The following is a 21926-nucleotide window of genomic DNA, read 5'->3' on the forward strand; positions in this document are numbered from 1 at the left end:
CAGACAGTTCTCTGTTGGAGGTGAGGGTCAGGCAGGTCCTCTATATACCAGACAGTTCTCTGTTGGAGGTGAGGGTCAGGCAGGTCCTCTATATACCAGACAGTTCTGTGTTGGAGGTGAGGGTCAGGCAGGTCCTCTATATACCAGACAGTTCTGTGTTGGAGGTGAGGACCAGGCAGGTCCTCTATACACCAGACAGCTCTCTGTTGGAGGTGAGGGTCAGGCAGGTCCTCTATATACCAGACAGCTCTCTGTTGGAGGTGAGGACCAGGCAGGTCCTCTATATACCAGACAGCTCTCTGTTGGAGGTGAGGGTCAGGCAGGTCCTCTATATACCAGACAGCTCTGTGTTGGAGGTGAGGGCCAGGCAGGTCCTCTATATACCAGACAGTTCTCTGTTGGAGGTGAGGGTCAGGCAGGTCCTCTATATACCAGACAGCTCTGTGTTGGAGGTGAGGGTCAGGCAGGTCCTCTATATACCAGACAGTTCTGTGTTGGAGGTGAGGGTCAGGCAGGTCCTCTATATACCAGACAGTTCTCTGTTGGAGGTGAGGGTCAGGCAGGTCCTCTATATGCCAGACAGCTCTGTGTTGGAGGTGAGGGTCAGGCAGGTCCTATATATACCAGACAGTTCTCTGTTGGAGGTGAGGGTCAGGCAGGTCCTCTATATGCCAGACAGTTCTCTGTTGGAGGTGAGGGTCAGGCAGGTCCTCTATATACCAGACAGTTCTCTGTTGGAGGTGAGGGCCAGGCAGGTCCTCTATATACCAGACAGTGAACCAGGTGAAGTGATCATGTGTTACTCGAGGCTGATGGGTGGTTTTCCTGACGGCTGCACAATTCCAGACAGAAAGTTTGAAAGTATAAGTCTAAATGGACTTCAGTCTAAATTACTTTTGGGGTTTAAGCTGAATGAGAGAAGAGACGCCATTAACAAGTTCGTATGTCATCTTTGTGGCAATATAACTAACCTAAAAGCTCATCTAAAACATAACCATCCTATCCGGTTTTCAGACAGTTGGCTATTACAGATGCCTTTGCCCGACAATGCAAATATAATGCAGCATCCTCTTTTTTGCTGTTGTATGCGGGGGGGGGGGGGGGGGGGGGGGCTACATCATCTCAAGGGAGAGAGGAGGATGAGAAGGAAGCTATCCGCTATCCTGGAGAACCCCTCCCACCCCCTCTATGATGAGCTAGCCAAGATGAGGAGCATGTTCAGCCACAGACTCATACCCCCACGACACTCCACTAACCGCTGCTCAGCCAGTCCTTTATGCCATCAGGCTCCTCAACCGTGGGCATGGACTGCTGCCAGCAGCTGGAGAACTCATCCTGCCCTTTGTTTATCATTTTTATATTCTGATTAGGGCTGCACGATTTTGGGAAATAATCTAATTGCGATTTTTCTGACAGATATTGCGATTGCGATAAAATTTGCGATTATAATATATATTTTTTTAAAGCAGCCCCACAGAGGTTTATTGTAAAATGCGGCTTGCATCTGGCCTACGCGGTGGGTCTGTTCGGGACACCGAGCCTGAAAATGTTTCTTTTTACCTGGGAATCGATACCCAACGGTACCTTTTTTTCTGTACTTTACTCTCCCTCTCTGAAGTCTAAACTTCACAACACACAATCTAAAACCCCTTACCTCCCTCTCCCAAACCGATCTTGTATCTCAATGGGACTTCCTGGTTAAATAAATAATAAAAATTGCGATTTTTTTTTTTTGCGATTTGATAATTGCATCATTCCAAATCGCGATTTCGATTTAAAATCGATTAATCGTGCAGCCCTAATTCTGATCTAATTTTATAATATTTATGTCCTCCTACTATTACCCTGTCCATACCTGTACCTCCACTCCCCCCCTCCCCCATGCTGCTATGACGCCCACATTTCCCCAAGGGGATCGATAAAGGAATATCTTATCTTATCTTATCTTATAAAACGTGACGGCACAAAATGGCACACGCTCACACCGTCTTAAAAATTACAATAATACAGTATCATCCAACAAAAGTAGTTATCATGACAGGCCTACTTGCACCCTTGCCAACTATCGTCACGAAAATAGACGGCGTCTGCACTTTGGACGAGGTGTGAGCGGGGGCGGAGACCCTGTATCTGTATTGACACGCTGCCAGCTAGGCCATCCCACCCACCTCCGCTGCAGATGGGTCCATGTTGAGCCACCAAATTAGAAAATGGGCACAAGTGGAAGACAAAAATCATGCGCCCAAATCACAAATACACCTGCGTCAGCGCTTGAACCAGCCTTGCACCGGTACGACAATAGAGCCCTGAAATGTGTAATCGCATAGATTCTACAAAAAATAGTGTTGAGCTCTAATAAATGGAAGAAAACCAATTAATAGATAACCACGCATTATCACGTTTGATTGATTGATTGATTGAAAACTTAACAGATTGCAGAATGGGTACAATACAGTACAGCTCAATACACACAATTGTTAAGGGGATGCAGACCAGAGAAAGACTTTCGTCTTGTTTCCACCAGGGTCCCCCATTTTCAATTCATCAGGAGCATTGGTTTGAAAGCAACATAACATAAATTGCCACTAAAGGTTCCCATTGGCTCAATAATAGTGTTACAATTAGCTCCAGCTCCTTGGTGGTGGAACAGATCCTCCACCGCCTTCACTTCACCTCGTCTCCTTCCTTGAGAGAGATAGCCGGTCTCAGCACTCTGACGGTGGCGTGTTGACCCCATGTTGAAGCCCAGAGGTGAGATGTGTGATAGAGGCCCCTTAGTGCTGATAAGGCCATCGGGCTGATAACCCCCCCCCCCCCCCCCACAGCAGCACAAAGCTACTGCTACTGCTGCTGCCATGGCTTCCATTAGCCCCGCCAGAGGAATTCCACGCAGGCCCTATTCCCTCACTGCCATATCGGAGGTCATATCCTGTGCTCTGAACCCCCCCTATGCAAACCTGTTTCCCCTAGCCGAGATTGCTATCATTGGGAGATATTTATGTACTGCACATGTTTCCGATTGTTTAACCTTTGACCCTGTGCTGTAGGTATTGGTGCGGTCCCTGTGGGCTCGGTACGAGACCTCTCTCCTGCCCTTTTCTAGCCGTACTGAGATAGATGGCGGCTGAGGCTGTTACCGGCGCTGTGCATCGGAATGACAGGCAGGCTCAGTTGAAAGTGGCCTGATGAAAGCGTTAGGTCAGCCCCCCTTGCGGTCGCTATCGAGTCCAGACGAATCACATCACACTTGAAGGAAAATACAATTGCTTCTTTTTTTTTTTTTTTTTTTTCTTTTTTTTACTTTGACTCATTTTCTTGATAGCACCTCTATTTTACATTATGTGTAGGCTGTTCGTCATTGCATTGCCTTGTTATGTTTTGGAGGTAAGATCTCTTTATTTTATATATTTTAAATGGTAATGTGCTGGTAGGTCAAAGGTCATTAGAAACCCGGTACAGAATAGAAAGTGTTTGCACCCTCGGCAGTGTTATGCTTTATTTGCAGCCATGGAGTTCAGTACTTCATACTAGGCCTGGGCGATATGGTGGGGAAGACCTTTCTGAAGGGCTTTTTTCTATGTCAATGTTAAACACAGTATCTGCTAAGTAAGGTATGGAAAATCACATTGATAACCCAATCGATGTTCATCATACAGGACTATATAGCAATGGGAAGTGTAATATGGTATCATACTAAAACTTTAGCAAATTACAAATCCTCTTGTGAGTATTCATTCATTAATCTGAATTCATACTTATATCCTATATGATAGTGATATTGCGGATTTACCCCGACCTCCACCGTTGCCTTTTTGCACCGACACGCTAACTTGAATAGCTTTCATTTGTATCCTTTCAAATTTGTGGTTCGCATTCATGACCCCTAGAGGATGAACCCTCTTAATTTTGGTGACCCCATGACATTTCCTCTAGCGCCACCATCAGGCCAAACGCTCAATACTCAAATTAGTTTATTTCCTGATCCGATTTCCACCAAACTCACAAACAAAGCCTGTGGCACTATTCTCACAAAAAAAAAAATTAGGGGCACGATCACAAAAGGTGCATTGAGAATTCAGGCCATTAGCCAACAGCACAGGTCTAGTTGCTTTTTAGTTTATTTAAACAACAACATTTTGTCTCATGATTCACTATGTATAATATATATATAAAACATTGTACTGTAACACACAACAATTAATATCAATCTACTTCCCAGGACCACAGCCTACTGCAGGTCCTTAATGATTCAAACCCTACTTACCTGGAACTCACTAGTGCCCATAATAAAAGTTATAAACTTCACAGGAACAATTAAGCTATTTCTCTAAACAAAAGTGACGTGCTGAGTTTTCAGTGATGGATAACGAGGCTGACATTGGGATAAGAAGAAGAAGAAGAAGAAGGCGAAGACTTTACATTACACGTCTCACAAAATGCCTTAAGTATTGACACAGTATGGACATCGATGTTGAAGATGATGGAGATGAGTATTGAATAGCAGAGGCATTTTCCTTTTCAAAGTGCCTCTTCACAAAACATCCTTTCACTTTTTGTAAACGGAACCGGAAAAAAAGCCAGTAGAAATAAACTAGGAGATGCGTTGGGAATGAGCTGAAGGAAGCCCTATTTTGGAATTAGGCCAAACTCTGCATGCGCATACCAGTGGGAGATCATCCGACAATACAGAACTTGATTTGCAAATAGTTGTTATATAATATTTTATTTACTAAACGCTTCTTTTGGCAGACACAAAATATAGAATAAATGAAGCCATGTTTTGAGATAAAACACTCTTCCTGTAATGGGGAGGGGAAAAAATGCTATTATCTCTGCGTTGAGTAAGTTCCCAAAGGCGATGATGGCAACTTTCCTCCTCTCTGTAATGTGTTGTTGGTGAGAGTGTGTTTACTCCGGTGTCTGTGGCGTGTCATGCTTGAGTGGAAATGCTGCATTCTCCCAGGAGACTCAGGAGGCCTCGGTACAGGTTATTTATTCACCTAATCTGTCCCACACACTAGCAGGCGGCCCCTGTGTGTGTGTGTGTGTGTGTGTGTGTGTGTGTGTGTGTGTGTGTGTGTGTGTGTGTGTGTGTGTGTGTGTGTGTGTGTGTGTGTGTGTGTGTGTGTGTGTGTGTGTGTGTGTGTGTGTGTGTGTGTGTGTGTGTGTGTGTGTGTGTGTGTGTGTGTGTGTGTGTGTGTGTGTGTGTGTGTGTGTGTGTGTGTGTGTGTGTGTGGAGGGGGTGGCTGGCTGGCTATCAGTCTGCATTATCATATTAATAATCACCTGCAGTAGTTATCAGAACATCTTCAGTGCGGCGGCCTCCTGTTTGGACAGCACCTGGCCCTCGTGCTGGGGGTTGACGTTCTGACATCCAGGCAAGAGCCATGTGTGTGTGCGTGACCCCCAGGCCACTTCAAGGGCACCCACGCATTACCCTCCCACCCTCCATCTCTCCCTCCCTCCCTTGCTCTCATTCCTCCCTCCCTCTCTCCCTCCCTCCCTCCATCGCTCCACACGCTGTTCACTTGATTAGTTATTTATTCCCTCCCCCACCCTCTCCTGTAATGTATGCTGTAGTAATCTGGGTGGAAGCACTTGAGTTGACTGCCAGATGTTGTTTCTACTGGGCATTTATGAAAGCTGTCTTAATGTCTCAGCGGCGTCTCTCAGCCACGCTAGCAGTGAATCAAGAAAACATGTCAGACACCGTATGTCATGTGCCATAGTCTTATATCTGTAAATAGTCAGTAGCCAAACTGTAAACTGCTTTGAATTGTTTCGAGATGTCACAACCGGATTATAGGTTCAGTTTAGTGATTTGTCCTTTTCTGACAGCTTGTTCTTTCAGGGTCTTTATAGGGTTGATCTTTTTCTTGTTTACTCTTTGTTTTAAAGGCCCAATCCGTGATTGCACTATAGCTCACTGCTAGCTTTGTTTATTTTTATTGGACCGGATATATATTTTGATCACTCACAATTTTACGTCTAAGCCTTTGATATACCGACGGCGTACGACAACTAAACGCGAGCGCTGCATAATGTTTCGAGGCCGTAAAAGGTGGGTTCCACATCAGCGATGATTGTAAACGCTCGAAATCGAACATACCTGGATCCTGAGGTATGATACTAGGTTAAGAGATTAAAAAGAAAATGTTATTTTCCATCTTACGAGTCGGAAGTCTTCCAAGAACATTATGTAAAATGCCAAAATTCCAGATGGTAAAGATAAAATCGGGATTGTAGCTTTAACTAAAGGAACAGTTAGACAATAAAACGCACTGTGATCTCGTCGCAGCCGCCATACGAGTGGAGTCCGTCCGCGTGAGTTGGTTCCCCTTTCAAGCGGTGCCAGGCTCTAAACCCAGATGCCCTCCGCTCAGAACAGGCTCTTATTGAAAGGTCCAGAAAGGGAGAGGTAAACACAGGCCTTGTTGTAAATAACTTGTCAGGGCCACCCTTCCCCATGCCCACCCCACCCCCACCACACATACACACACACACACCCAATGTCAAACACAATTTAATTCCTGCCCTGGCCTCAGCCTGGACTAACACGGTCAAGCAAATGCCTATTCTCTGAGCAGCCTGGGGGGAGTTACACTTTTCATCTTATCAACTTTTATTAACCTTAGCGCTGAAGGTTTGGCTCTTTTGATTTACATTTCTTTGGGAAACTCTGTAATGGGATTTTTTTCCCCCTCCTCTCCCGCTGTGTGACATATGCTCGACAACTCGTTTACATGGAAGTGAAAAGGGAAAAACATGTGAGCTTGTTGTGGGTTTTGTTAACCTACTTCTTTTTTTGGCATGCAGGCCACAGTGACTTCTGTAATTGCAATCATCCCTTTTAATGGCGTGGATGTCCTTACCTGACACTTTAACCCCCTTTCATGTTAGGGCTGAATTATTATTTGGCTGGTGGGGGGGGCGGGGTCATATTAGGATTATTTTGGCAGATATCGCCATGGCGATGTGATTCACCCTATTAGAGGGAATGTCATTTTTTCTTCCATCATTTTCCTTTTCACTGGAAACAAGAAAGTGTAAAATGATCACGATGTGATCCCTCCGTGGGGGTCTGTACCAAACAGGAACATGGAATCTGATCTGTAGGCCAGAGGCTTCTCTGCAGCAGCAGCACAACACACACATTTTTCAATTTAGAAATGTCATTTATTGTGATTCAGGTGTACGTCGCTTTAGAATGTCTTCTCGTAATTCTATTATTATTATTCTGTCTTGGATCCATCTCAAACACCGCCCCTCTTTTCTTGATCCACCACAACTGTTGCTGTTGAGATCACAATGCCTGAAAGGGTTAACAAAAAAGAAAAACACGTTCAGGCCCCAAAGGAGATGGATTAATAAGTTATGATTGCGTAATAGTTCACGGTGGTGGTGGGGGGGGGGGGGGGGGGGGATGCGCCAGCTGTAAACGGTCACTCGCAACATGACTAACTTCATAACAGAATGCATGCAATGCAGTGCGTCAGACTCTAACCCTTTCACTACCACACTACCAAATGGTTAACCCTTTCACTGCGACAATACAGAAGGTTAACCCGTTCACTGCCACACTACAGAAGGTTAACCCTTTCACTACCACCCGTCTGTAGTGTGGTAGTGAAAGGGTTAAAGCAGATCTAAGCTTGTCAGCTCCTCCTGTCACTTCTGGTGTGAAGTGAGAAAATAGACTAGTGTGAAGCTTTGAAAAATACCCCTTTGCATGGAGTGTGTATTTCCCGTTTAATTTTGCTTGGCAAGACATCGTAGCCCCCCCCCCCCCCCCCTGACTGGGGGTTTGGATTATTAGCTTAAGCTCTCTCTAAAAATATCCCTTTGACTGTAGAGGCCTGTGACAGCGGTAACATCTCTCACATTCTGATGGCTCTCTGTACAGCACTAACCAGGGCAGCAGACGGGGCTCGCGCTCTCAGCCCACGGCTTGTTATCTCCCCACCTTGTTCACTCGCCCAATGAGAAGTAGGGAGCGAGCGGTCCGCGGGCCAATCCGCTGTCTCTATTGAAAAGAATACGTCTCAGAATAGATCATCAAAGGGGAAGCGTGCAATTACAGCAATCTCCTGACAAATAAGATGCCTCTTTTCTTTTTCTTTTTTGGAGGACTAAAGGATTTCTTTTTCGCCCAGATGTCTCTCGAAGCACTCATTGTAGTGACAGCTGTAGAAGCGCGGGCCTTTTATTTGAGAGCTGCCTACTGGCCCCTCGTACCGGCGTGCCAGGCGTCTAAACAGCCCACAATACTGCGTCGTCTCACGGACACTTATGAGTCTTTGAGGAGTGTGAAGGAAAAAATAAACGATATTGACTGCTTTTGTCTGCGGGTAACACTGTTATTTGTCTGCCATGTGTATTCAACACAGTTGCATATTTACCTTCACCAAGACGTTTGCTAACTAGCAATTATTTTCTTTTCTATAGACATCCATAACAGCTTCTGAACAACCCATAGAAATTAATAAATGCCTAAAAAGGATTACGCACAGGTGGCTCATAGGACTTGTTTCAATTATCTTCCCTGCTCACACCCACTCCCCTCTCCCACGGCTTTTCTCACAAACGTTCCAGTCGCTAACGAGAGAGTGAGAGAAGAGAGCGAGAAAGAGAGAGAGAGACACACGTGCCGCCCAATACTACTGTTATTCAGTTGTTTTAATGGCTTTTATAAAAAAATAATTTAAGAGTGATTTTCAGATGAAATATATTTGTTTTGACTTGTAACACATTTGCTGCTCATGTCTGGGCGGAGATGCCTGGTGCTTGTGATGGAGCGTTCCTGAGGAGAGAAAAGTCAATATGCGGTTGTAAATAAATGAAAACAAAAACAAATACAAGACCTAAAACCTCATTAGATTGGAGATGCAAAAAAATTGTTAAAGGCTTGACTACCACACACACCTAATTGACCAGCCCTTAAATGTGTGTGTGTGTGTGTGTGTGTGTGTGTGTGTGTTGGGTGTGTGTGTGTGTGTGTGGGGGGGGGGGTGATGAATTGACATATTGCTGGCACTGTAATGTTGATCCAAGGCAGAGCTGCAAGGCGGTCCTCATGGGACCGCTAACCTTATTGTTCCATGTCATCTCCTCCTCGTCCGTCTGAGGACCAGGTTGTCAACCTCTCCCCAAGGTCACGCTGCCGGGCAAACACCCAGCCCACCCCCCACCCACCCTTTCCATATAATTGGATCATTTAGTGTCATAGCATTGACCCCGGACGCTTAAAAGTGAATTCAGTGCACCTGAGTTGTCGCGCGTCGTTTCTGGCGTTATTGTTTTGCATTGAAGGTGTGCGTTTGTTATTTATCTCAAGTGTAGGGTATATGTTCACATAGAGTTTGACAAATCAATCTTTATTCATAACTTCCTCAGCATATTGCTGCTGGAGATACAGGTTCGTTGTGGCACTGCCAACATTTACCGACATGACATTTGTAAACAAACAAAAGATAAATGAGCTTGTATGTAAACTAAGAGGTGACAGCGTTTGAACGGAGAGATCACAGATTGTACCTTTTCAGTAAAGCAGGAAACGTCACCTGCTATAGGATACAGCAGCATAAGTACTGCATTGTCTGGAGGCCAGTGTTGTATTCCAGTGTCAGGGATTCCCCCCCCCTTCCCATATCCTCACATTATACGTTTCATTTCAACAGTTAGTTTCACAGCCTGGAGGCTGGAATAGTGTTGTTTTCACATGCTGTTATGGTACAACGAGATAGAGTGGGGCGATGGGATTAAACGGGGTGGGCCGCACGCCTCCTAAATCACGAGTTGGCATAGTAATATCAACTCAAGTTACTCAATCTCAAGTAACACCGCGCCACACATGTAAGTAGCTAGAGAGAGAGAGAGGGAGAGAGGGAGAGAGAGGGAGAGAGAGAGAGAGAGAGAGAGAGAGAGAGAGAGAGAGAGAGAGAGATCTACTGTATGTCTAGAGTGTGACATCCTGCTCTCCCTGTGACTCTGTAATTAACTGCTCATCTGTGTGTTTTATTTCAGGAAGCGGCCACTTTTGCCAAAGAGCAAGGATTTGAGGTGAGTTGACCAGCAATTGCGCACTAAACAGATCCTAAAGGTTTATTTTTGCTGATAATGAAGTTCTTTTTTGGACAGTGATTGATGTGCTATTATACTCTCCAGGCCTTGCTGCAGTTGCCATGGAAACCCTGGCAGTCGTCATGGTTTCTTTGTTCAGCCAGCTCTCTGTTATGACGCACTCTGCTAGGTCTGCACCCAACATCGCCTACAGATGTTATTTATTGAATTTTGAAAAGCCTCTTGGGAAGCTGAGAAGTTGGGCATGGTTTCAAGCCTCCGCAGGCACACGGGGAGCTCGTCAGGTTGCCTGGTTAAAAAGGCTCCTCATTAGCTTCATTGCGCCCAGGGATGGTTATGTCTCCCCTTCAACCACTAATAGCACTACACCGAATCCTACGGCACAGTAGTCTTTTAATAACCAAATTACTGCCACCTGTGGTTTTCTTCCTTTTTAGATTATGTAAATGCAAATTACACACGCTTGTTAGTACATAAGAGTGTATATGTTTTAAGCGGGGGCCACCTCCTAAGTGGAGAATGAATGTTCACTTAGTTCCCTTCCTTTGCTTTTTTCTAGTCGAATAATCTTAGTGACACCCTGTGCAGAGTTTTTTTTTCTTTTTAATTTTTTTTTATAAATAGGAGAAAAAAATAACACAAATAGCTTCTACAGTTTGTGTTGGGTTTGGAAATTGGGGCTCAGGTATTTTAAGTGGCTTCTCTCTTTCAAAAGGTAGAGCTCCCGTGGAATACGGGCTCCTGCTCCTGTGTGGAATAATTGTCATCCAGAATCACTTACGGTGTGATCAACGTGACTGGAATAGAAACGCAATCCTGATGGCAGTGACAGGTTTAAGAGGAGAGAGGGGGGGGGGAGAGGGAGAGAGGGAGGGAGAGAGAGAGGGGGGGAGAGAGAGAGAGAGAACACATTCACACCAAAAAATTATAAATATAAAAGGCAAAGTGAAGATTCTCCTAGTAGTAACAATTCTTGACATTTTCCGTGTCAACTTGATTTGCCAGAACACTCTGCGAAATTGCATCGGATGAATGTGATTTCTCTGATAACATTGCTATTATATACTTAGTTCCAGATGGTTGTGGTCCAGAGAGGACATTTTCTTCCAAAATGTGTCATTTTTCAAAATTGTGTCACTTTTTTTTATAACAATTTAGCTTGGCTTGTGTTAGCAGGTCCCTCCATGTGTGCACACTCCCAAGACACGAAATGTCAATAATATACAAGCGACAGAACAACTTCCTGTAACCCTTTTCACTCTGGACGTCTCAACAAGTTATGAATTATCACATTGTAGATAATCACACCGCTAGGAGAATGTCAGTAGCTATTCTCCCTCGGCTCAAATACAAGATAAAATAAAAGCCTGTCCTCCTCAAAGCGGCAATCGGTAGATCCAAACACACTTAGCAGCCTGATTGTGATCTGTTTCCTTTAAATGGTCAAAGACGTATCTGCAGAGCAGCAGTAATTGAATCCATCCTTGGCACTGTTTCACAAACAGCCGGCATTGGAGAGGATCAATTTCTCATTGGCCTCAATACAGAAACAGAATTTAACACCCTTATAAAGCTTTCATATTTCACGGTTTGTTGATTTATGTCTGATCAATTGCCTCACAATCACACATAGCTATGTGTCAGTAGTAAAGCCAATTGACCATATCATTTGTCAATTTGTTTATGTGCTCAACGTTGAATGTTATTATTTTGTCTGTATTGTGTCGCCATAGGAAGTCGTCAGGTAAGTCGTTTATTTGTCCTGGGCAAATTGGAGATGTGTTTTTTGTTAGTTATTTTGTACTGTATGTGTGTGTGTGTGGTTTGCCCTGCTCCACAATCATGATGTTTCTCCTACCACCTCCGGCCCTAGAACCCTTCTAGGTCCTAAACCTGTGTGCATACTGGTGCGTTTTTTTATGTCCGCGAACATAAAACCCACAGGGTGACAACGTGCCGGGGTCCTGTGTGGGTTTTGCATTCTGTGTCTGGAGGAGTGCTTGTGGTTACAGTCACAGTGACAAATTGCTTCTTTTTTTTCTCCTTTTTTTTTCCTTCTTGCTATTGCCTGCTAACAGCCTCTGTATTAACCTCGCCATTAGCACTTACTTAGAGCGTTACACCCATTTTTCCTCTGCCCAAGGTCTCCCCGGACCTCTTAGGGCTGATTAAAGGACGTTTGGGAAGCGTTTAGAGGTGTTAAACCTCATCGGCTTGAGTGAGCCAGTGTTGGTGGCTGTGCCTGGTGGTATTGGGCTGAGGCCCTATCTCCCTGATTACTCCCATCTCATCGCTGTGTACGCTCTGTGCCTCCCCACCACCACCACCACCCAACCCCACCCTTCGACGCTTCCCCAGCATGTCACTGACGCTAGAGAGCTGGATCCTGGGCCCTTAATGCTAGTAGCTCTCGGCCTGCTGTATTAGGGAAATGCAAGAGAGTCCACCCCACTGTGCGATGGTGATGAAGACATTCCACCCGCTCATTCCACATCGAGATGAGTTAATAATAAAGTAGCACTGACAGGTGTGGGTTTTTTTCCTCTGTTCGTTCTTTCTTTCTTTCTTTTTTATCCCACTCATGATCAAAGGCAAAGCACTCCGGAGAGCGGTGTCGTCTCCAGGCGAATACCCATTTTGTGCAGATGCTTAGCGGAGATGGCCTGGTTCAGGAACAGAATGATATAGTCGTTGTACGTCTGCACCACCTATATCCCCTGCGAGCAACACACAAAAGTAACGTTATCTGGGGGAGAGGAGGGGGGAAAAAACAACAACGAATATTCAAACCGGTGATTTTCATCTCACTCGAGGGACGACGACGATGTGATATCATTACGCAGAGCTCCCTTTTAACTCTCCGATAACTACGCCGAGATAACATTGAGCCCGGGCTTTATTGATCTCCCTTAAAACGGTTTCATAGCACCATCTCTTTTCATTATCGCTTGATCCGTCTCTGCCAGTAATGGAAAAGAGCTGACCTCCCCTTAGTCACATTTGTGATCCTTGATTAACTCCCCCCACAAATGACTTCTCATCACTATATTCATTTAGTTAATGTTAGACTTGTGTGTTATTCTTTTTCAATCCATCGGTGGTCGATTGGTATCTTCACAGACGGAGGACATTGCGGAGATTGCGAGGAAGGCCCAGCAGCTCCCCAAGGTGAACGAGAAGAGGCAGCGGGTGGTGGTCTTCACCCAGGGCAAGGATGACACCGTGGCAACCGCTGGTAGGCAAATATTAGTGTTTTTGGTACAGTTTGTTTTTGCTTATCTCCTTATTGTTTCAAGTTAAAAGTGACATCTTGAAGCCATCTCTGCCATGGCCCCTTATGGACGTGTATTTTCTTCTCTTAAGCCTCCTATCTCCAAATTGCAAGATTGTTGCCTTAAACACATGATAGATCGCTGACTGAAGAGAGCCGAATGGCAACAATATCTTCTTTGAAGTTCAACCTCCAATATTGGCACCAGATGTTTAAAACAAAAAACAGAATGCTTGCACTACACTTCTGTCATCTAAGAACGTAGAAGGAGTGTGTGGCGGGTAGAGAAGAGCGGGCATTGATTTGTGAAGTACTTCTTACTTTGTCTTGGATAGAGTCCAAGGCGGTCCTCAGCTATTTTTTTAACGCGTCACACATCCCCCCCCCCCCCCCCCCCCCCCTCTCTAAAACGCCAGCAGCGTGACCTTGAGGGGAAGTTGACAATCCACCACTCAAATCAATCACATTTCTGGGATACCGGGGGGCACATTTGTTAGTGGACATTAAGAGACACGGTGTCATGGTAACTGGGCAGGGGTTGTTGCGGGGCTAAGCCTCGCGGAGAGAGATGATGGTTTCCGATTACTGCTGGGAGCCTTCGCCTTTGTTTGCAGCCGCAGGGTGTCTCTCCTCGTGGCCCTTGCTGTTCAGGCTGGTGAGATGTCGCACGTGAGGAAAGATGGCCTCAGGTATCCCTGTAGCCCTGCTGCAACCTCAGGTATCCCTGTAGCCCTGCTACAACCTCAGGTATCCCTGTAGCCCTGTTACAACCTCAGGTATCCCTGTAGCCCTGCTGCAACCTCAGGTATCCCTGTAGCCCTGCTACAACCTCAGGTATCCCTGTAGCCCTGTTACAACCTCAGGTATCCCTGTAGCCCTGCTACAACCTCAGGTATCCCTGTAGCCCTGTTACAACCTCAGGTATCCCTGTAGCCCTGCTACAACCTCAGGTATCCCTGTAGCCCTGCTGCAACCTCAGGTATCCCTGTAGCCCTGCTACAACCTCAGGTATCCCTGTAGCCCTGCTACAACCTCAGGTATCCCTGTAGCCCTGCTACAACCTCAGGTATCCCTGTAGCCCTGCTGCAACCTCAGGTAGCCCTGTAGCCCTGCTGCAACCTCAGGTATCCCTGTAGCCCTGCTGCAACCTCAGGTATCCCTGTAGCCCTGTTACAACCTCAGGTATCCCTGTAGCCCTGCTGCAACCTCAGGTATCCCTGTAGCCCTGCTGCAACCTCAGGTATCCCTGTAGCCCTGCTGCAACCTCAGGTATCCCTGTAGCCCTGCTACAACCTCAGGTATCCCTGTAGCCCTGCTACAACCTCAGGTATCCCTGTAGCCCTGCTGCAACCGCAACGTTAGCTCTCCTGGACACCGGCATTGATGCAATACAAGAGAAACTGCCTTTACAATCTACTGTTTTCATACAGTCTGCGAGGATTAAACTATTTTATCCATGTTATTACTAGATATGTTATCGTATTAGTCCATGTTACGTAATATAATTGTTGGTATTGGTACGTAATGCCTCAATACGGGCATGTCTGTTTTATTATTTTCTAAGTAATGGCGTTTTTTATTAGTTAACAAACCAGGGTTTTCATACAGTACTTTATTAGAGGAGTCTAAGCGTTATTGGAAGTAACTTCCCTTTCATGAGGATTTGAGAATAAATCTTTTCACCGGAATTCTGGAAGCAGGCGCTCTTAGGGAAAGAAAATGAACTCATCCATTGTCTTGCAGGTGTTTCACAGTGATGGATAATTCCTGCCCGCTCCTCTCATTGCTCCTCCGCACGGGAGACAGAGCCGCGTGCCTCTGTGAACCTTATATAAAATACATGATGAATGCGGGCGGGATGAAAGACAATGTGTTTCTGATGTCATCTACAAAGGCAAACATGATAAATGTCATGGAACGCGCATTGGGGGGATGAAGACGTTACAGTAGCAGGGGGCGCCGCGGAATTGCGCGTGCGCGCTGGCGTGCGTGTGAGCGCGAACACCGCTATTCACGCCCGCCAAATAAATGTCAGTGTAAAAAAAGAGAATTAAAGATTTTCATTTCCCAGAGGCGGCGCTCTAATAAACTTGATCTCTCATTTTGTTTGCAATTTGTCCTCCTGTCAGGATTTGATCATTTGCCAGCCTCCACGTGTCAACATTAAAACCATTTTCATAGTGATTAAGGATTGGAGAATGCCTTCGCCCCTGTGGTATAATTCTCCCAACAAAAAAAGAAAAAAAGAGTGTCAATTTGTTATTGTTATCCTTTTTTTCCCCTCCCTCCCCCCTGCCCTTCATTCAGAGGCCTAAGTAGTCTTTCATCACCCTGCACGCCTGCTTCAAATGCCTGGTAAAATAGTCTTTCATCACCCTGCACGACTGCTTCAGATGCCTGGTAAAGAGTAGCAGGGGGAAACGCTCCCCTTTATTTACCTGCCACTGACGCTGCTCAACTACACTGGGCTTTTGCTTATACGCCCATTAAAGCACTAATTAAGATCATTGTGCCCTGAACCTTAACGGCGAGGGGATCTAATAAAGGATCGTTCAGCGGGGATTCTGCTGCTCTAATCGCTGATAAGGACCAGATAAAGCCTGAGTTGGCTCTCCTGGTGTGGTTTTCTTCGGGCTCTCGAGGGGGGGGGGGGGGGGGGTGTGAGGCAGGGCAGGTTTCTTTTTCTTATTTTTTTGCCGTGAGATTTTTAACTCAGAGAAAAAGTGGGGGCCTGATCTATATGTATTAATCACATGAGGTGAAGTCGTTTTAAAGTCCCAGTGAATGGAGGCTATAGGGACTAAGGCTCCATCTGATGAGAAAACCGTGATTATTCGCTGTATTGTTAGTCGTCATCCTATAGATTTTCATAGACCTTTTTTTTATTTAATTTTTTTCCGATTTTTCTCCCATCCCACTATTAGTCGTTATGCCAATTCCCAACCCCCTTCCTGGTTGTTGCGCACCCCCCCCCCCCCCCTACTGTTGGTCCGGGAGGCCGGAGACTGTCACATGCTTTCCTCCGACACATGTGCAGCCAGCCAGCAGCCAGCCTGGCAGCGCGGACTCTCACTGGGAGAGTGTAACGTGTGGAAGGTCACACTACCTCCCTCCAGATCCTTCCCTCGCTGTGCAGGTGCCCCGACCGAACTGTAGGAGTCGCTGTTTACAACGACCAGGACCCACCCACCAGCTTTCCCACCCCTAACACTGCCAATTGTGTTGGTATGAGCGACCAGCCAAGCTGGTAGCAATGCCGAGAGCTGGGCTCGATCCCAGCGTCTCCTGCATTGGTGGCGAGTGCCTTGCCCACTACACCACCTATGCGCCTCATAGACCTCTTTAGTGTTGTTGTCATTATTATTTTTTTTATTATTATTTTTTATTATTATTTTTTTTTTTTTTTTTTTTTTGTTTATCGCTTTTTACTACTGGTCAGTCCAGTAGAGAGAGAGAGAGAGATGAAGAACGGGAGACAGAGCGGGGGGAAGACATTCGGCAAATGACGCCGGGTCCGGGAATCGAACCCGGGTCGGCCGTGCCGCGACGCAGCACGTTACATGGTTCGCCACTTGGGCGCCCCTTTATTATCTTTTTTCCTCCTTTCTTTTTCCGTTTTTCTCCCATCCCAATGTTAGTCGTTATGCCAATTCCCAATCCCCTTCCTGGTCGTTGCGCACTCTACCCCCTATCGTCGGTCCGGGAGGGCGGAGACTATCACATGCTTCCTCCGACACATGTGTAGCCAGCCCACCGCTTCTTTTCACCTGGCAGCGCGGACTCTCACTGGGAGAGTGTAACGTGTGGAAGGTCACACTACCTCTCTTAGATCCTTCCCTTGCTGTGCAGGCGCCCCGACCGAACTGTAGGAGTCGCTGTTTACAACGACCAGGACCCACCCTCTAACACTGCCAATTGTGTTAGTATGGACGGTCGGCCAACCCGGAAGCACCACAGCTGGATTAGATCCCACTGTCTCTGTGGTGGTAGACAGACGCTTAGTCCGCTGCACTACCCGGCCGCCTGTAATTTTTTTAAAGAACCGCAAACCACCGGGTTCCTTTTGTCTCCCGCTGCCTACTGAGCGAAGATTACCAGCGTTTGCCTTTCCCATTTACCTTGTCGTTTAGCTCTCAGCCCGAATGCGCTGTAAAGAACCAAAGTGGCAATCTACAGGAGGATTATATGTTTCGCTATCTAGCCTATTTCTGAGAGCCACATTGCTGACACTAAAGCAGCGATGTTGACATTGTATTACACCCCCACTACGAGAATGCACTGAAGTTGGGAGGAGGACCTGCGCTGCAATGCTAAGCTAGTTTTGTCTAGCGATTTTTCCTTCTTTTTGTGATTTGCCGCCTCAAAGTTCAAAACACCTTGCCTTATCAGAGAGAGAACTCGATATTAGATGAACCCATTCAAGGTAAAGGGCCTGTGTGAAGCACAGGCGACGCTAGTTTGATAACCCATTCATTTAACCGTATAGCCTTTGGATAAAAGTGTCAGCTAAATGACTAAATGTAAATGTAAATGTAAATAGCCATATAGGAGACTTTAACCATGCCGTAGGAGACTTTAACCATGCCGTATAGGAGACTTTAACCATGCCGTAGGAGACTTTAACCATGCCGTAGGACAGGGGTTCTCAACCTTTCTGCTGCCAAGGCACCCCTGTGTCCAAAAAAATATTCCAGGGCACCCCTACATACGATAAAGACTTTTCCGGTCCTGTCTTTTTTGCTACAATGATGACAAAGGTGCTTGCTTTCAAAATAACGTTTATTTAACCCATTGTAACCGGGAAACACATTTGTGTGTATGCAGGCTATATAATGCATTATTAGCAGGCGTTTCAGGTCTAAATGTATAAATAAATATAGCAATAGTGTGACCATTTCTCAAACAGAAAATCATGTATTTATTTTTTTAAATACAGAAAAATATCAATAAAGTGCTATCTGTTGCAGCTGCACTGTTTTCCATAAAAATAACATAGTGTGACCATTTCTCAAACAGAAAATCATGTATTTATTTTTTTAAATACAGAAAAATATCAATAAAGTGCTATATGTTGCAGCTGCACTGTTTTCCATAAAAATAACATAGTGACCATTTCTCAAACAGAAAATCATGTATTTATTTTTTTAAATACAGAAAAATATCAATAAAGTGATATATGTTGCAGCTGCACTGTTTTCTATACAAATAACATAGTGTGACCATTTCTCAAACAGAAAATCATGTATTTATTTTATTAAATACAGAAAAATATCAATAAAGTGCTATATGTTGCAGCTGCACTGTTTTATATACAAATAACTAGTGTGACCATTTCTCAAACAGAAAATCATGTATTTCTTTTGAAAATACAGAAAATATCAATAAAGTGCTATCTATTGCAGCTGCACTGTTTTCCAAAAAAAATTACGAGTGTGACCATTTCTCAAAATGTCTCAAATTATAAATAAATACAGAAAATAAGCACATGTGGACATTTCTAGCTCAGTGTGAGGTCTGCTGCTGCTTCTGGCTAATGATACGGTCAATACGTGGGGAGATCGATGACAAGGCAACACGCATGTCATCCTCAAGGCTCAACTTGGCCCTATATTTGGTTTTCAGAGCTGTCATAGATGAAAATCCAGCTTCACACAAATATGTGGTGCTGAATGGTATCAACACCTTAAGTGTTGATGGTCAGCAATACAATGTTGACGTATAAAACAGCTATATATAAATGTAATCTGCAGAGTGCCTTTTACTGTTTATCTGTTAAATACAGTTTTCATTCATTCATTCATTCACATTTTGTATCATAATAATCATAACACAGCGGCTGATACACTCACTTGTTTTGCGAGTAGAAGCGTGTACTTCTACTGTTTTGCATCGGAAGCGTGTAGCACTTTTCAGAAGCTGTGTGGTTTGGTCTTGAACTTTCCATAACGTGTCTCGATAAATCCATTTGATTAGATCCAGCACTGAATGCATTTAGTCATTATTATCACAACGACGATTTGCATTTCCTTGATAACGGACCAGAGCCGGCTCTGTAACGGAGATAGGACCCGTGATGTGACGTCACACGAATGCGACTGCTCTGGAAATGCATTGGAAAATCTGTTGGTAAAAGAAATGACGCCTGCCGCAAATGTTAAGTTGGTGAAGTTTCTATAATAACTTTACGAAACGTGTGAAGACATTTTGATCGATTTCTTTTTTAGTTCATGTTATTAGATTAGGCAATTATTGTATACACATGAAGCACTAGATAGACTATTTGTTTAGTTAAATAGTTGTCATTCTATATTTTTAAAGAAACATTCCCATCAGGCATCTCGCGGCACCCCTGGCATCTCTCCGCGGCACCCCTGTGTGCCGCGGAACCCCTGTTGAGAACCGCTGCCGTAGGATACTTTAACCATGCCGTATAGGAGACTTTAACCATGCCGTAGGAGACTTTAACCATGCCGTAGGAGACTTTAACCATACCGTATAGGCGACTTTAACCATGCCGTATAGGAGACTTTAACCATGCCGTAGGAGACTTTAACCATGCCGTATAGGAGACTTTAACCATGCCATAGGAGACTTTAACCATGCCGTATAGGAGACTTTAACCATGCCGTATAGGAGACTTTAACCATGCCGTATAGGAGACTTTAACAATGCCGTATAGGAGACTTTAACCATGCCGTATAGGAGACTTTAACCATGCCGTATAGGCGACTTTAACCATGCCTTATAGGCGACTTTAACCATGCCGTATAGGAGACTTTAACCATGCCGTAGGAGATTTTAACCATGCCGTATAGGAGACTTTAACCATGCCGTATAGGAGACTTTAACCATGCCGTATAGGAGACTTTAACCATGCCGTATAGGAGGATTTAACCATGCCGTATAGGAGACTTTAACCATGCCGTATAGGAGACTCGAGGCAGAATTATACATCTGCCTGGGCTGTCGTGGCTCCTTTCTCCGACCATCACACCTACACATTGTTTGCATCACCCGCCCGACATGCGGTTACATTTCTGTCCAGCTGCACGTAAGTCTTGCCGTGGCCTTGGGCGCCACATTGACGTTCGAGGATAAAGTTAGCTTGAGGGAACCTGCCTTATTTGGGCAGAAAATTTTGAGGTCTATAGACCTTTTCTAACTTTATGTTTTCAACATAAACATTCTTTGTATTTCCTGTTGCAGTGTGTGTTTTGAATTGTCTTTTTCCTCCTTTTTCCGATTTTTCTCCCATCCCAATGTTAGTCGTTATGCCAATTCCCAATCCCCCTTCCTGGTCGTTGCGCACTCTACCCCCTACCGTCGGTCTGGGAGGGCGGAGACTATCACATGCTTCCTCCGACACATGTGTAGCCAGCCCACCGCTTCTTTTCACCTGGCAGTGCGGACTCTCACTGGGGGAGTGTAACGTGTGGAAGGTCTCACTACCTCTCCCAGATCCTTCCCTCGCTGAGCAGGCGCCCTGACCGAACTGTAGGAGTCACTGTTTACAACGACCAGGACCCACCCACGCCGGCTTCCCACCCGCTAACACTGCCAATTGTGTTAGTATGGACGGTCGGCCAAGCCGGAGGCACCACAGCCGGATTCGATCCCACTGGCTCTGAGGTGGTAGACAGACGCTTAGTCCGCTGCGCTACCCGGCCGCCCTGTTGCAGTGTGTGTTAATAAAGTTACTGGCAGGAAATAAACGGGGGCCAAAGCTGTTCCGCTAGCAACGGAATAGCAACAGAATACTTCTGAATAGGTATGTTGATCTATTCACATGGTGGCCATTTTGCCCTTATGTCATGGGTTCCCACCTTGAGTATGAACAGGATGGAAAGGAATCCCAACCTGAGCATGACATAAGAGCAAAATGGCCACCGTGTAAATATGGTCAATACAGGTGTACGTTTTTTCTCAGAATTCTATCTTTGAATTTTACCACTCAATGGCTTTCAGTGGCCAGTACGCATTGTGACATCATCACTGGAATGTTCAGTTCTAAAAATCACATAAAGGTGAAGTAATTTTAAGTCCCAGTAAATAAGGCTCCATCTTTTCAGCAATTTTAAATTTTTAACTATTATTCAAAGCACAGTAATCATCATCTTAGAGATACCTCATACAGGTGTACTGTCAATTCTTTGGAATATGTCCTAAGAATGGGAGAGAGAGCGGGGGCAGAAAATTTATGAATGTGGCTTTGTGACATTGTTAGAAAATTCAAATCTCTTGTGCTGAGATTGCACACACCTGGAATGGTTAATTTCTCGGATATATTACTATTATTCCATGATTTTTATGAAAAAAAGTTTAAGGCTAGCGGTTTGGATCATTATTATAAGATACAACAGATATCATCTTAAGATTGTCTTGAGAGGGAGAGGCTATGTTTGTGTTCCATGTCTTCAAAAAAAGATGGAATCAATTAGCAGCTCACTCGCTGAGAATGACTCGCTCTGTTTCACTTGGCATCTCGCGTCGAAGTGTTTTCTTTCATCTTTTGCTGAAGGATGTTGGTTTGCGATGATCTTTTCGCCTGTGGTATACAGTAATTACAGGCACATGT

General features: G+C 45.1%; 1 protein-coding gene across 1 annotated transcript in view; it reads left to right on the plus strand.

Moving 5' to 3' along the window:
• The window catches only part of LOC311235530 (adenosine kinase-like), a 183273-nt gene that overhangs the window by 142698 nt on the left and 18649 nt on the right, over positions 1–21926 (plus strand). Inside the window, exons 6-7 of the mRNA XM_084322998.1 lie at positions 10024–10059; positions 13201–13315. Coding sequence (XP_084179124.1) covers positions 10024–10059; positions 13201–13315 — 151 coding nt within the window. The remainder of the gene's footprint in view (positions 1–10023; positions 10060–13200; positions 13316–21926) is intronic.

Source organism: Notolepis coatsorum (assembly GCF_963971535.1).
Source record: "Notolepis coatsorum genome assembly, chromosome: 10".
In the NCBI taxonomy this organism is placed as follows: Eukaryota; Metazoa; Chordata; class Actinopteri; order Aulopiformes; family Paralepididae; genus Notolepis; species Notolepis coatsorum.